General features: G+C 39.0%; 1 protein-coding gene across 7 annotated transcripts in view; it reads right to left on the bottom strand.

Moving 5' to 3' along the window:
- Positions 1-16,548, bottom strand: part of SYCP2L (synaptonemal complex protein 2 like) — a 67,315-nt gene that overhangs the window by 30,130 nt on the left and 20,637 nt on the right. For all 7 annotated transcript variants that reach the window (XM_070747250.1, XM_070747255.1, XM_070747251.1 and 4 more), the window contains exons 13-21: positions 16,377-16,469; positions 16,206-16,266; positions 11,685-11,830; positions 10,349-10,397; positions 7,154-7,186; positions 4,359-4,456; positions 2,684-2,762; positions 2,259-2,370; positions 63-120 (exon numbers count right to left, since the gene is read on the bottom strand). In XM_070747250.1, the coding sequence (XP_070603351.1) occupies positions 63-120; positions 2,259-2,370; positions 2,684-2,762; positions 4,359-4,456; positions 7,154-7,186; positions 10,349-10,397; positions 11,685-11,830; positions 16,206-16,266; positions 16,377-16,469 (729 nt within the window). The remainder of the gene's footprint in view (positions 1-62; positions 121-2,258; positions 2,371-2,683; positions 2,763-4,358; positions 4,457-7,153; positions 7,187-10,348; positions 10,398-11,684; positions 11,831-16,205; positions 16,267-16,376; positions 16,470-16,548) is intronic.

The raw sequence follows: 16,548 nt of genomic DNA, 5'->3' as shown, positions 1-16,548 counted from the left end.
ACTTCCAACACATCAGGAAAGTGCCAGGATGGGAAAGGGCACTCTTGCTAGATACAACATACCTTTAAAGGTAGGATCTTCCTAAGGTAGATATCAGTTTCTCTTTCCACATCTGGTTCACTACATGCCATACAAAGGAACAGAACAAAAGAAATTCTTTAACCTCAAGACTATACAACAACTTCATCAGTTTAAAGTTAAAGTTAAATTTGTTTATATTATTTATTTAAAAATGCATCCGCTAAAAAACCTCCCAAATTCTACAGTTTTCAACCACATTTTTCTAGAAAAGTACTGTGGCAAAGAATATTTGACACTATTTCAAATAATGTATCCTACTGATTGAAACATTTTAGCAGTTCAAAAAGGGTGACATTTAGTCATACACAGGTTGGCAGATCTCGCTGAAATATAGGAAGTTCTCCAGTTAAAACCTTAATGGAAGATGCCTATCACTGTTTTAATTGAAAACTATAAGGGCTGTAACTGTTGTAAGACATTATCCTTAAGCAAACACTGCAGTCCAATACTTCACTGTGGATACAGTTTTGTAAAAGTAAACCCAGAATACATGCTGATTTATTAGACTTCACATGAATGTAAACAGGGGCACTGACCATCAGAACTTCAAAATTGGATCATAAACTGTATATCCCACAGGTCGGTCTATCAGAACTTTGAACAATTGCTAAGTGGCTGGTGATAACTTGAGGACTAACTGTAATAATTTCAAGTGTGTCCAAAAATATCTTTCCATTTTGGATTTGCTGACATAGAAAAACTCCCTTGTACTTAATACATTATCAGCTACATCACTATATTTTATTGTAAGTCAGCATTTAAGTAGCAGACACTAAGAAATAAATTTACTGGGGTTGTGAATTGCTTTTGGAGTCCGTGGAAATGCAAACAACACCGATGCGCAACACCATAAAGCCACTGGCCTAAGAGTAAGAGAAAGGTGTCGTGTTTACAGCCCTCTGCACTTGGAATATTTTTATGTCTTCAAATTCAAAGCAGTGCATAGCTTTGAGATGGAATGACTGATTGATAGGGGATTTATATTTGACTAGGGATTCAAGTCAGCTCTCAACTAATATGCTCTCTACATGGGGCTACCTTTAAAGAAAGTTTGATACCCTTTACGGATAGCCTCCAGTGTTCGCAGTGTCTACCTATTGAGAAATTATTATTATTATTATTATTTTATTATTATTATTTATTGGATTTGTATGCCGCCCCTCTCCGCAGACTCGGGGCGGCTAACAACAATGATAAAAAACAACATGTAACAATTCAATTTAATAAAACAACTAAAAACCCTTATTATAAAAACCAAACATACACACAAACATACCATACATAACTTGTACTGGCCTAGGGGAAGGAATATCCTAACTCCCCCATGCCTGGCGACAAAGGTGGGTCTTGAGTAATTTGCGAAAGACAAGGAGGGTGGGGGCCGTTCTAATCTCTGGGGGGAGTTGATTCCAGAGGGCCAGGGCCCCCACAGAGAAGGCTCTTCCCCTGGGGCCCGCCAAACAACATTGTTTGGTCGACGGGACCCGGAGAAGGCCAACTCTGTGGGACCTTATCGGCCGCTGGGATTCGTGCGGTAGAAGGTGGTTCCGGATGTATTCTGGCCCAATGCCATGTAGGGCTTTAAAGGTCATTACCAACACTTTGAATTGTGACCGGAAACCAATCGGCAGCCAGTGCAGGCCGCGGAGTGTTGCAGAAACGTGGGCGAATCTAAGAAGTCCCACGATGGCTCTCGCGGCCGCATTCTGCACGATCTGAAGTTTCCGAACACTTTTCAAAGGTAGCCCCATGTAGAGAGCGTTGCAGTAATCGAATCTCGAGGTGATGAGGGCATGAGTGACTGTGAGCAATGACTCCCTGTCCAAATAGGGCCACAACTGGTGCACCAGGCAAACCTGGTATGTATGTTCATGTGTAAAGATCAATCTGTAAAGCAGTTAATATGTGGCTCTCCTAAGTATGCTGGAGTACAAGTTTCCTTAATCACTGTCATGCATGTGGTAGAAATTAGTAGAAAATGTAATCCCTTTGAACCCACAAATTGCCCAGTCTTTATTTAAGATGAAATTACATCTACTACATTGGGAAAACTTCAAAAAAAGGAGAGATGGTCTCAAATAAACATGGTAGAATATTATGGTAAGCATGTTATTTACAAATGTTACATTTCTCCATAAATCTCTTTTCAGAGGGGTTTGTGCAGCTGCAACACATACTCAGCCTTGTCCTTTGGTTGTAGTAGAGAAGATTTCAACATCTGTGCGGACGGAGGAGCAGCCAATGTATTTCCCGAACATGATGGATAAACCAAAATTCTACTGCTGGAAGCTTAATAATAATAATAATAATAATAATAATAATAATAATAATAACAACAACAACAACAACAACAGCAATAATAATAATAATAATGATGATGATGATGATGATGATAACAACAACAACAACAACAACAACAACATAGCTTCACCTTTCGGATAAAAATAACCAGATATTTTACAAGCATTTATTTTTCTGTCCAAGATCACTCAACAGGCTTCCTCCCATTATTTTAAAACAAATCTCTTTGGCTTTAATGTGATTAACAATGTAAGCCTTGTGACATAAGAATCACATGAAAGAACAGGAAGGCCGCTCTGACCTTGAAATCCATCGTTGTTTTTCAGTTGCTGGCTCTCTTTCTCTCCATCGACCACAGTTGCTGCAGGAATAATTTTCTTCTAGATAAGGGGATAATCAATACCATTCATATTATTAATGCCATTAAACCAGGGAGTTTTAAAAAAATCTTAACTATGGAGAAATAGTTCTTAAAAACCAAAAAGTGCAGGTGTTCTTTTCTAGTTCTATAACAGGTAAGAGAACCAACCAGCCCATTGTTTTCCTGCACGATGGGAAATAAATAATTGTCCAATAAGCAACTCATCCAGTCCTATATACCTTGGGCTTTTTCTCCATTTGGGCCATCCCCGAAAGGTATTTGTAAGTTGACCATTCACTAAACATATGGTGGGGCTAATATTCATCCTGAATTTATGAACAATTCCATCCAAGATAAATGAAACTGATTGGATAAATTTTATGTTTGTTAGTCTGTCCCTAGATCAGTGATGGCGAAATTTTGGTTTGTGTGCCAAATGGGGTGGTGTGTGGGTGTGCTAGCTTGCGTGCCCATGCTCATACCTCTCCCCTCCATACATACGCACACATCCCCGCACTGCCCCCCCCCACGCATGCGCACAGGCCTTTCTGAAGCCTGGTAGATGAAAAAAAATGCCCAAATAGGCAAATCAGAAGTTCAGGGAAAATGCACTTCCGGTTTGCTGTTGTGCTCTTTTTCTGCACTCCGGAGGGTTCAGGCAAGCTTCCTGAAGCTCCGGAGTCCCAAAAACTGCACAGCGGGCAAATTGGAAGTTTGGAAAATAAACTTCTGCTTTATCCATTGTGCTGTTTTTTGCCCTCCGAGATTTAAGGAAGCTTCCCTGAACTCTCCAAAGTACAAAAAAAACAGCACAATGGCAAACTGGAAGTGCATTTTTCAAAACTTTGGGTTTGTCCGTTGGGAATTTTTTTTGTCTCTGGTGCTTCAGTGAAGCTTCCCTGAAGCATCCTGAGGACAAAATGGCCTTCCCCAAGGCCGAAAGTCAGCTGGCCAGAGCGCATGCATGCTGGAGCTGAAACATGGCAAAGCGTCACGTGCCCCCTGATATGGCTCTGCGTACCACCTGTGGCACACCAGCCATAGGTTCGCCATCACGGCCCTGGGTGTATGATTTAATGGGAAATTTTGGAATGCATTATCAATATTAGAGGGCCTCAAGATTTATGTCTACGTCTCTTGCTGTGCAATATTTCTATTACAGTTCTTGTTTCCTCTTATTTTATTCCTATATCATTAAATTTGACTGGAGTGGTGCGGTGGCTTAGAAGTGGAACTCTTCCATCACAATCAGGAGGCTGTGAATTCGATCCTGGGTAGAGGCAGATATCGCTCTCTCTGGGCACACCGAGCATATATCTGCTGAACAAAACTCTGCATTGGTAACAGAAAGGGCATCTGGCCATTAAAACTCTCTACCTCCATTCAGTTGTCCAGACTCCACTACACAAGGAATTATGGGGGTCATTAAATGATGATGATAAGGCTGTCAATTTAGCAGCCTTATGAGTGATGGTTATTATTCTCTCAATAGCAGGCTGATGAGGCTGGATATTTGGGAGAACTGCTTTTTTCATTCATAATTTGCAACAAAACAAAGGACAGACCTTGGCAATCATGATTAATCCAAGTTTTCCTAAAATGCAAATATACTTACTATTACGGGATTAACTGACTTGTTGCTTTGGTATGATGTCAGAATGTCTAACAAAGAATTTCTTTCTAGATCGTCTTTCCTCTCCGACTGAATGCTTACTGTGGTAAAACAACATTATTTACTACTGTCATATTATAAAAATATTCAAAGGCAAGAGACAGTGTAAAATGGTCAACAGGAAAGCTTATCCAAATCAACTACTATAGACCAGCCTTCTCCAATCTGCTGCTGTCTAGATTTTTGGACCTGCAACTCACTGACTTCACAGCCCACTTGTCTTCCAGGGCAGTACAGGTAGTCCTCAACTTACAACAGTTCACCCAGATGACAAAATTAGGTTTTGAGAAGGTAGGTACCATTAGATAAGTAGTATACACCTAGAATAAAGAATTGTATGTATAGAAATGATTAAAAATAAATAATAAATTTAAAAGAGATACCCATAGTTTTAAAGTGTATCAGTCTGTTAAACGAGAGCTGAACTAGGATAGATTCACTTGAGGAAAGGCAAAGAAAGAGAAAGAGGAAGTAGAAATATGAAGGGAGAAGAGAAGGAGTGGAAGGAAGGAAGAAAAGAAAGAAGGAACAAGAAGGTAGGGGGGAAAGAAGGAGGGGAGTGTAAAGAAATGAAGAATAACAGACTGATAAACATAAATAATAGGCGCAAAATAGGACATTGATTTAAGAATGATAGATAAAAATGTATAATTGCGTATATTATTGATATTTCCTAAGGCAGTGATGGTGAACCTATGGCACGGGTGCCACAGGTAGCACGTGGAGCGATATCTGCTGGCACACAAGCTGTTGCCCAAACTCAGCTCCAATGTGCATGTGTGTGACGGCCAGCTGATTTTTGGCTTGCACAGAGGCTCTGGGAGGGCCCTTTTGGCTTCCAGAGAGCCTCCTGGGGGATGGAGTAGGGCGTTTTTTCCCTCCCCCGGCTCCAGGGAAGCCTTTGGAGCCTGGGGAGGGCGAAATACAAGCCTACTGGGCCCACCAGAGGTTGGAAAACAGGCCATGTCTGGCCTCCAGAGGGCCTCCGGGGAAGGGAGTTTCTTTCGACATCTCCAGGCATTGAATTATGGGGATGGGCATTCACACATACAGGATAGCACATGTGCATGCTCTTTCAGCACCCGAGGAAAAAAAGGTTTACCATCACTATCCTAAGGTGTATGCATTGATACATGTATGAAAACTGTAGGGAAAAAAAGAAACCCCCCCCCCCCAGTTCCTTTAGTGATTGTTACAAAGTTACAATTGCACTGAAAAAAGGACTCATGACTGTTTTCACATTTGACAAACTTTTGCAGCAGTCCCATGAGGATATGCTCAAATATCAGAAGCTTGGCAGACTGGTTCATACTTGGGACTGTCGCAAAGTCAGTGATCATCTTTTTCAACCTTCTGGCAAGCAAAGTCTATGGGGAAGCCAGATTCACCTAACAACCAGATAACTAACATATCAACTGCGGTGATTCACTTAACAACTGTGGCAAGAAATGCGATAAAAATGGGCCAAACACTTCACAAATGATCACTTAATAACATAAATGTTGGGCTTGATTGAGGTTGTAAGTTGAGGACTACCTATAGTTTCTAATGAATAGTTTGATGTTTATCAGGGGTTCCTAATTCCCTCAACACTGTCAGACTTTCTACTAAATCTGCATTTCTATTCTACTAGTTTTTCTCATCATTCCTATCACCCATTTCCTCCCATGCTGACTGTATGACTGTAACTTGTTGCTTATATCCTAAGATTTTTATTAATATTGCTTCTTCCTTGCTTATTTGACCCCTATGACAATCATTAAGTGTTGTACCATATGATTCTTGACAAATGTATATTTTATTTTATGTACGCTGATAGCATATGCACCAAGACAAATTCCTTGTGTGTCCAATCACACTTGGCCAATAAAATTCTATTCTATTCTATTCTATTCTAATTGTCTCAAAAAAGTAGGCCTGACCACTAATATGGTATCTCACAATGATGCAGATACAGAGAAGTGATATATCCTTCACCATTTTCATCACCCTCCACAAGATCGTCCTGCAGATAGGTTTCTCCTCTATTTATGTAGATTTTCTAAATATCTGTCATATAAGAGTCAGAGAATAATTGTTCTTTGTTGCCCGGACACCAAGGTTATTTCTGTCATCAAATACATTAGTGCAGCCAACTCCTTAAACAGGCTACTGACTCAAGACATATGAAAGAAAGATGGATTTCAGGTGAATTGAAGCATGGCCACAAACACTGACCAAATTTCATGTTAAAGTTTTCATTCCTTCTATCAAGGCAGAGGAATAATCAAGGTAAAAGAATGCAGACTATCTCTAACCAAAAATATGAAATGACTATTATACTGTGTCCCCTCCTTGATCTCGGTAAATACTGGTTATGAAAACAAGGGTTGAAAAGTGGGTGCTTCCACTCTTTGAAAATCCTAATGTCTAAAGAAGTTCAATACAACTGAAAAGTGAAATAGGATCACACTGCCTGACTGGAACTGATGGGAATTCACATATATGGAATGTCACTAGGATATCACCAAGGTTGACAAGTGATTGTTGAAATCAATTTATGGCTTTCAATGGGTTTACCTAATTCATATTTTCTTTGTGGATGGGCAACCACAAAAAATAAGGCAGGGAGGTCAGAAAAAAATTCCAAAACTTGTCAGTAGAAAATCAGTCCACAGTGCTGTCCATAAAGATGAATTGATGTGCCCTATACTAATCATAAGGATTCTACTTGATTTGAGAATAACGTTACCACCTACCTTGGGTATTTGACAAGCTGAAATTCGTTGAGGCTATTTTAAAAAGAGTGAAAAAGCATTCAGGTCACAAAAGTATTATCACATTTAGTTAGTTACACATTTACTTTAGCAAAATATATCAGAATCACCCAGCGTCGTTATTAGAACATAAGAACATAAGAAGAGCCATGCTGAATCAAGCCAAAGCCCATCGAGTCCAGCATTCTGTGTCACACAGTGGCTCACCAATTGTCCATGGGGATCTTGAGCGGAAAGAGAAGGCAAAGCCCTCCCTTTCCCTTGACCCCCAACGAATGATACTCAAGGGAATCCTGCCTGCCTCAACCAATATAGAGGTGGCACATTGATATCCGTTTCAATAACCACCAATACACTTGGCATCCATGAATCTGTCTAATCCTGCCTTGAAGCTATCCAGGCTGACAGCTGTCATGATCTCTTCTGGAAGTGAATTCCATAAACCAATGACCCTTTGGGTGAAGAAACATTTCCCTTTATTTGTCCTCACTTTCTTACCCATGCCCCCTCGTCCTAGTATTGTGTGATAGAGGAAATAATTTTTCTCTATCCTCCTTTTCTATCCCATGCATTTTATACACTTCGATCAAGTCACCCTTTAAACGCTGTCTTTCAAGGCTGAATAGACCAAGGCGTTGCAACCTGGTTTCATATTATCATTGCTGCTGCTACAGCTGCTACACTACTACCGCTACTACTATTACTATACATCTTCCAATCGCTTTTGACCTGTTTCAAATCCTTGCTATGTTGTAAATGTCTCTTTTGTGGGCAACCTGGAAATAGGTAAGGGAAGTGAAGAACATAATGTTAAGGCTCAGGATTTGTTCTGCCTGACTGGCTCGGCAATGCGTAATAGTCCAAGGAAAAGAAATCAAACACACACATGCTCTGCTAATCAGCAAACTTGTATTAGATAAACAAAAATAGCTTACTCAAAAAACAGTTCTTAATGTCCAAAAACAATGCAAGGCTTACTTCAGCCGCATACAAAAAACACAGGGAAAAACAAACAAAGACAACCTGGAATGAGCAAAGACATTTCAGGAGTCCTTTTGAAACTTTGAAGCAAACAGCAAGTCCCAGAGTTTTCACCTCCCAGTTGTCTGAAAAATCTGGGTTGAAAACTCCAACAGCACAGAAACTTCGAAGCAGGAACCACAAAACAACACAGATAAACAGCCAGTTTGCCTTGGCCTTTGTTCCCTTTTATCCCTGTAGCCCTCATTAAGGGAACCACACCCAGCCCAGGTGCTCCTATAATGATTTGTAATACTCCTTAAAGTGATCCCTTCTTTGCATAGCTCTTCGGCTACGTAGATCAATATATTGATCTGCAGAAGAACCCAGGGAGGAAAGACTGTCTGCTGAATTCTGTGTCCCAGTGGCCTCGTCCTCCTGTCTGTCTGCCACATCTTCCTGGCTGTCTGCTACATCTTCCTGGCTGTCAGCCAGGCATTCACATTCACTTTGTGCCGTGTCTCTCCCATCTGTGGGAGCAATGGCTGGCCCAGGCCCAAACACAACAGGATTCAGATTGAAAATTTGAGAAATGCATTCTCTCTTTAAGCAGTCAAGATCCAAGAAAATCAAACTCTACATATACATCAATAGATATGCCATAAACCATATCAAACTGTACATAATTATACATTACAATCCAGTAAACAATAAACAAACATCATAATCTTGCTTTTATAATCTTGTTGCTCTCCTCCCTTTATCTCCCTCTTTCCTCTATCTTCTTTCTCCTTCTTGTTCTTCTTCCTACTTCCCTCTTCTCCCCTTTCCTCCTTCTAGCCTCCTCCTCTTCTCCTATTTTCGCCCTTCCTTCTCCTCTCCTCTCCTTCCTCCCTCTTATTCCTTCCCTAAGTGAATCCATTTGTAATCCATCTTGTGCTTAGCAGACGGGAAGCTCTTCTTATCACTTAATTGATGGTACAACTATTAAGCTTATTTGTTTTCTATATTTGTATACATATTATTCTTTCTAGATATATTCTTATTACTATGTTAATACTGCTTCCTTAACTACCTAATTTTGTCACCTGGGTCTGATACTTTTAACTTTCCATTTCCTCCATTTTAATCAGTGTTACTTGTCTTCTATTCATATTCATTTTCCATCGAATCATAAAATTTCCCCCAAATATTACAATATTCTGAGTTTTCATTTTTCTTTTAATTGTCATTATTAATCTGTTCATCTCCACACAATCCAATGTTTTCTTGATTACTTCCCCTTCAGAATGGACTTTTATTGCTTTCCAATTTTGTGCAAATACAATTCTAGCTGCTATAATTATATGAATAATTAAATATGTATTTTATTTATTGTATTTCTCAGGTTTACACCCAGAGAATATACCCAACAGGAATATTTCTGGCTTCAACTCTATACATTGTTTCCATATCTTTTCTATCCATATTTGAATTAAGCTCATTATGTCATTACGTATTGTTTTTATCACTGTTGTGAGCCGCCCCGAGTCTGCGGAGAGGGGCGGCATACAAATCTAATAAATAATAATAATAATAATAATAATAATAATAATAATAATAATATCTAAAAATAGAGCTGCAATGACTCTGGCATAAGCCAGTGAAAGTGGTCCCAGTGGTACTTGGCACGCTGGGCGCAGTGCCAAAGGATCTCAGCGGACATTTGAAAACCATCGGAATTGACAAAATCTCCATATGTCAATTGCAAAAGGCCGCTTTACTGGGATTGGCAAACATAATTCGCCACTACATCACGCAGTCCTAGGTGCTTGGGAAGCGCCTGACTGGTGATGAAATACAAAATCCAGCATAGTGATCTCGTTTGCTGTGTTGTACTGATGATGATAATAATAATAATAATAATAATAATAATAATAATAATAATAATAATAATAAAGCTCCAATACGCTTTGGCTTCAGCACATGTCCACTGTATATGATGAAAGGAACCAGGTATTTGGTGACATTTCCAACATTTCATATTATCTGTCTGTCTGTCTGTCTTTCTCCATCCATCCATTTATCTGGAATCATCAAAGCTAATAGGCGTTTCTACCCAGGAAAATCCCTGCAAGGTGCCACTGTCATGAATATTCATACTTCGCCTCTTTTTACCTATGATCAGGTAAGAAGACAACTTGAAAGAGGATACTATTGGCATTAATTCTCACTCACCTGTTGCAGTTTGCCCTTGATAAGCATTCTCCTCTTCATCCAATATTATCTATCCAATTAAGTTATTGGAAAAGTTTAATACAGAGAAAGAAATCTCTCTCTCTCAAACAACAACCACAACAACAAAAACCCAGATTCAACCAATTCTATAAAAGTCTGTAGTAATCATATTCTTGAGTTTTAGTGAGTGGTTTCTATATTTAAACAGAGTAATATACATTAGCTGATTGTCTAGTAAGCATTTTTACCAAACATGGTTGTCAAATTAGGGTCCCTGAAATAAAAAATATTTTTCTTAATTAGTAGGCACAATTTCTCTTGATTCAAAATTCAGAGGGAAGCTATTTTATTAGATGAAGAGTGAGTGAAATTTTCTACTATAATATATATACAGTGGTACCTCATTATACGAACTTAACTGGTTCCAGGAGGAGGTTCGTAAGGTGAAAAGTTCGTAAGATGAAACAATGTTTCCCATAGGAATCAATGTAAAAGCAAATAATGCCTGCAAATCCTTCAGGAAAATCCCAAACTTTAGAAGGGAGGCGAACAAAGGGCAGGGAGGAGCAGCTAAAGGGGGCGAGTGGAAGAAGCAAGGCTAGGCTAAAGGGTGAGTGGGAAGGAAGAAAGGCAAGGGGGGCACCCCTCCCTTTTCTTTCTTCAAAAGATACCATTTCAGTGCCTCTGCAAGCACATTGTTCTCTGCAAAATCTTTCCTCCTCCAAGCCGCCCCTCCCTTTTCTTTCTTCAAAAGGCACCCTTTCAGTGCCTTTGTAAGCACGTTGTTCTCTGCAAAATCTTTCCTCCTCCAAGCCACCCCTCCCTTTCTTCAAAAAAGGGGGAAAAAAACCCCTTTATCCCAGCAGCAGCTGCTTGGGTTCGTAAGGTGAAAATAGTTTCGAAGAAGAGGCAAAAAAATCTTAAACACCGTGTTCGTATCTTGAAAAGTTCGTTAGAAGAGGCGTTCGTAAGATGAGGTACCACTGTATATGGATTAAGAAAAGTTGTCATGTATATCTTCTCTTATGCATGTTTTAAGATCTCCCTTCAGACCAAGAATGATTTGCTCTCTAGAGAACGTTAGCTTTATAGATTACAATTAAAAAACAATGCAGACTTACTGACTATAACTTTTAAAAAACATTTGTGAAGTTTATTTATAACATTACTACCCTTTAAGAAAATGCTTTGAGACAAATAACAATATTCAGACCAAAAATAACAGCTTACTTTGATATAAAACTGTAAAAACCTATGGGGTTTTTACTAGATAAAAGTTAATTTTACTAGACAAAAGCAATTCACACACACACCACACACACTTTGAACCTCTTACCATTTTATTTTTTCCAATAGCTTTAAGGAGTGGTGTTAAAACATCAAAACAGCTATCAAAGTGAATTCTGATGTTGGTGATTTCTGCTTTGTTGATTACAACAGACTTACTCATGGTGATTTTAAGGATCTTTTCTCTTTCTACCACTGTGTGCCAAAGAACAAGAAGACATGCATTTTCTAGTCATTCCCACAATTAGCAACTTTCTCAGAACAGCTTCAATGAAGCATCATATAATACTTATTAAGCAGTAGGATCAGTGTGACATATTCTGCTGGCTGAAACAAAAGCCCAAATAGTGATCTCTACATTTGGGAATATCCAAAGCAGCAGCTCCAATTATTTTGGCATGAAAATCCACATCTGTCCTTTGAAATAAAATTATCATCACAATCAACCAACAACAACAACAAGAAGGAAGAAGAAAAATCTCAATTTTAGACTCCTTACTGTCTAACAATTAAGCCAGTCAATACTTTGCTGTCTAGCAATTACTGTCTGAGGCAGTGATTTTTCAACCTTTTTTGAGCCGCGGCGCATTTTTTACATTTACAAAATCCTGGGGCACACCACCAACCAAAATGACACCCTAAGACACATAGAAACATAGAAGTCTGACGGCAGAAAAAGACCTCATGGTCCATCTAGTCTGCCCTTATACTATTTTCTGTATTTTATCTTAGGATGGATATATGTTTATCCCAGGCATGTTTAGATTCGGTTACTGTGGATTTATCTACCACATCTGCTGGAAGTTTGTTCCAAGGATCTACTACTCTTTCAGTAAAATAATATTTTCTCATGTTGCTTTTGATCTTTCCCCCAACTAACTTCAGATTGTGTCCCCTTGTTCTTGTGTTCACTTTCCTATTAAAAACACTTCCCTCCTGGACCTTATTTAACCCTTTAATATATTTAAATGTTTCGATCATGTCCCCCCTTTTCCTTCTGTCCTCCAGACTATACAGATTGAGTTCATGAAGTCTTTCCTGATACGTTTTATGCTTAAGACCTTCCACCATTCTTGTAGCCCGTCTTTGGACCCGTTCAATTTTGTCAATATCTTTTTGTAGGTGAGGTCTCCAGAACTGAACACAGTATTCCAAATGTGGTCTCACCAGCATTCTATATAGTGGGATCATAATCTCCCTCTTCCTGCTTGTTATACCTCTAGCTATGCAGCCAAGCATCCTACTTGCTTTCCCTACCGCCTGACTGCACTGTTCACCCATTTTGAGACTGTCAGAAATCACTACCCCTAAATCCTTTTCTTCTCTCTTTTTCCATCCCTGTCTCCTCCCCACCCTTGTGTGTGTGTGTGTGTGTGTATACACACTCTTGAACCATTTCCAAAAACAGGTGAGGGCTGGGGGGTTTTCTCTCTTATTATTTGGGTGCTTTTTATCATATGCTTTAAATCAAGAGTCACTTCTCTCTCTCTCTTTTGTTTCTCTCTCTTTCCTCTCATTCTGTCTCAATCATTTTCTCATTTCTCTTTTTTCCTCCCCTTTTTGCTCTTCTCTCTCTCTCCCCCTTCCTCTCCTTTTCTCTCTCTCTTGCTTTCTTTCTCTCTCTCTCCTCTTGCCTTCTTTCTCTCTCACTCTTGCTTTCTCTCTCTTTCTCTCTTTTCTTTCTCTTGCTTTCTTTCTCTCTCACTCTTTCTCTCTCTTTCTTTCTTTCTCTCTCTCTCTTGCTTTCTCTCTCTCTTTCTCACTCTCACTCTCTCAGCAAAAAGTTGCAAGACCAGAACCTGAACTTCCTTCTTCGCAGCACACCCGACCATGTCTTGGGGCACACTAGTGTGGCACTGCACACTGGTTGAAAAACACTGGCCTAAGGCTTCCGGTGGTGATGTCGAGGCAGTGCAGAGAGGAAAGGATGAGCTCCAAACTTCAATCTCTGATTTTTTGTGTCTGAGGACTCTTTGAAGATGTGTTGTGATTGGAGAACCGCAAGAAATGGAGGGGAAGTCCAGGGGACAGTGAGGTGGAAAGCAACTGCCCGCTGGAACGAAGTAATCCCTCCTTAACCAAATCCAATCCGTCATGTCATTTTGACATGGGGGACCCGAGGCCGCAATAACCACTCCAGTTTGGGAAGTAAAAACTGAGTAGCAGACTGTGCTCATCCCCATTAGTGAGGACTTCCATATGGCCAGTGATTGGAATTAATAAATCAAGTAAATTTCAATGATTTGGGGCAAAAGGACTGAAGTTCTGGCGACTGAAAAAGAAGAGCTGTGATTACTTAAAATAACATTGTCAAGAAGGTAAAGGCTAAAAGACTCAAAAGTGAGAATGGAAATGATAGTGCTAGGACGAAAGAAAATAAAGGAAAGTTTAAAAAGGACTAAGAGGAAAATAAAATCTATGCTGCAGCAAGAAAAAATATAGTAAGGAAAGATAATTTAAAAGATTTTGGAAACATTAGGAGATCAGACTTACAGAATGTGCGGTGAAAGAAAGACTTAGACGAAGAGATTGGTGTAAGAAGAAATGACAGTGTTTGGGCAACTCAGAGACTAAGATCGAAGATAAAAACACCAGAAGATAAAAACACCATTTGAAACTGGATAGGAGAGAATTGAATGATTAAGCAGATAAGTGAATAGAGGCGATGGGGGCTCCGAAGACAATATATGAAGAAGAGTATTGGAATTTTAAGGGGGTAAAAGACTCGCACAACAGAGTTGCCAAATTATAAATATCAAACTGATTGTCTTATTATAAACGGAGACTATTGGATGTATATAGAATCTTTCTTCACCATTACCTATTAATTCTATCTCTAACATTATCTATTAACTGTATTAAATCAATGTATAATCACTCAGAACATTAAGATTAGGTAGGAAATTCATTTACTATCATTGATTTAGCTTAATTAATTTAATGAATTTAAACGACTGGTAAAAAGGTAGAAGAAAGAAGTAACAAGAATCAAGACACAGTGAGTTACTAGAAGAAAAGTTTAAGAACCATAGATAATTAGGAATAATGGAAAAGGAAATACAGTTATTGTCAATAAATGGAAATGAGTTGAATGATTTGGTGAAAAGAAAAAAAACATAGAAAATTGCTGATATTATATTTCTCCAGGAGGTTTATATAAAAACAAGATCAGAAATATCTGGATCCTAAGAAATTAGGGAAATTGATTCTGACATTGGCTGGGGGGGAAAAAAGAGTGGTGACATATGTTAAAAATGGAATAAAAGCTAATTTAATTTATACAGATATGAAAGGAAGGGTATTAATGTTGGAAAAATAGGGGGAATGAAAATGTTATTGGTAAACATATATGCTCCAAATAAAAAACAAAATGGCGGTGCTTATCTCCATTTCAAAGCCAGCACTGTCCGAAGAAATCTCTGTGGTCATGTGACCATGACTCAATGCCAAAGCTGCACAGAATGCTGTTACCTTCCCACCAAAGGTGGTCCCTATTTTTCTACTTGCATTTTTACATGCTTTCGAACTGCTAGGTTGGCAGAAGCTGGGATAAGTAACGGGTGGGATTTGAACTGCCGAACTGCTGACCTTTCTGATCGACAAGTTCAGCACCTTAGCCACTGAGCCACTGTGTCCCTATGCCTCCTCTTATTGCATACAAATCTTCTAAGCCATATGGAGGATATGATGTCAGAGATCAACAATTTTCTTGTTTGAGGTTTACCACAGACCTCTCCAATCCCTGTGCTCTGCACTTTTATGGTCATTTCTATTGCAACTATGAAAGAAATTAGATTTTTTTGATTTGGGGGAAAAGGAAACTGGGAAGTAGCTTTTTAGCTTTATTTCCATGCATGTGGTATCATCACAGCTCCTTAGTGTACAGGTGGGGGAAGTTATACACACATTCAACAGTGTTCTGGATAACCCTGGAGAAGGGTAGAAGTTAATTAATTAATTAGACTTCTATGCTGCCCAATCCCCGAAGGACTCAGGGCAGCTTACAACGAAATATAAAGATACAGTCAACAATAAGAAATAACCTCGTGCTCAAGCCCTAAGCCCTGCAGCAGAGAAGCAGTGGAAGTAAGTAGTTCTGCCATCAAGTTTTCATGATGTCGTTTGGCGGAACCCAGGGGAAGAGCCTTCTCTGTGGCGGCCCCGGCCCTTTGGAACCAACTCCCCCCAGAGATTAGAATTGCCCCCACCCTCCTCGCCTTTCGTAAACTTCTTAAAACCCACCTCTGCCATCAGGCATGGGGGAACTGAGATATTCTTTCCCCCTAGGCCTTTACAATTTACGCATGGTATGTCTGTATGTATGTTTGGTTTTTATAATAAGGTTTTTTTTAGTTATTTTAGTATTGGATTGGATTGTTACATGCTGTTTTTATCATTGTTGTTTGCCGCCCCGAGTCTACAGAGAGGGGCGGCATACAAATCAAATCAAATCAAATCAAATCAAAAATAAATAAATAAATAAATTTCTAATAAGTACAACCAAAAATGACACACATTATCAAAATTTCAACTTAATATTTCTACTGAGAGTAATCTCTCATGGACTTACCCTGTAGGCAATAATTGGTAATGTCTTCCTTTAGCAATCTTATTGACTCCCACAATGTGTCCTGAAAATATATATTTGAGGTAAAAGTCATTTTAATGGCAGCTAAGTAATTAAGTAAGTAAAGAAGTAAGTAAAGAAAGGCCCCATTTTAAAAAAATATTATAATTTTACCTCTAGACTCTCTGAATAGAATGTAATGCTCTCACTTCCGCAATTGAAGTCAATCCAAAACTCTTTTAGTTTGTCATCAGAAGGTTTCTTTAACTTGGATATAAAAGGAAACAGACTCAATTTGATTTCTACCCCTAAATCCAGTACAACATAACTTTGCATTTTGGAAACC

The sequence above is a fragment of the Erythrolamprus reginae genome, chromosome 3 (assembly GCF_031021105.1).
Source record: "Erythrolamprus reginae isolate rEryReg1 chromosome 3, rEryReg1.hap1, whole genome shotgun sequence".
In the NCBI taxonomy this organism is placed as follows: Eukaryota; Metazoa; Chordata; class Lepidosauria; order Squamata; family Dipsadidae; genus Erythrolamprus; species Erythrolamprus reginae.
This window is presented reverse-complemented; position numbering and strand designations above follow the sequence as displayed.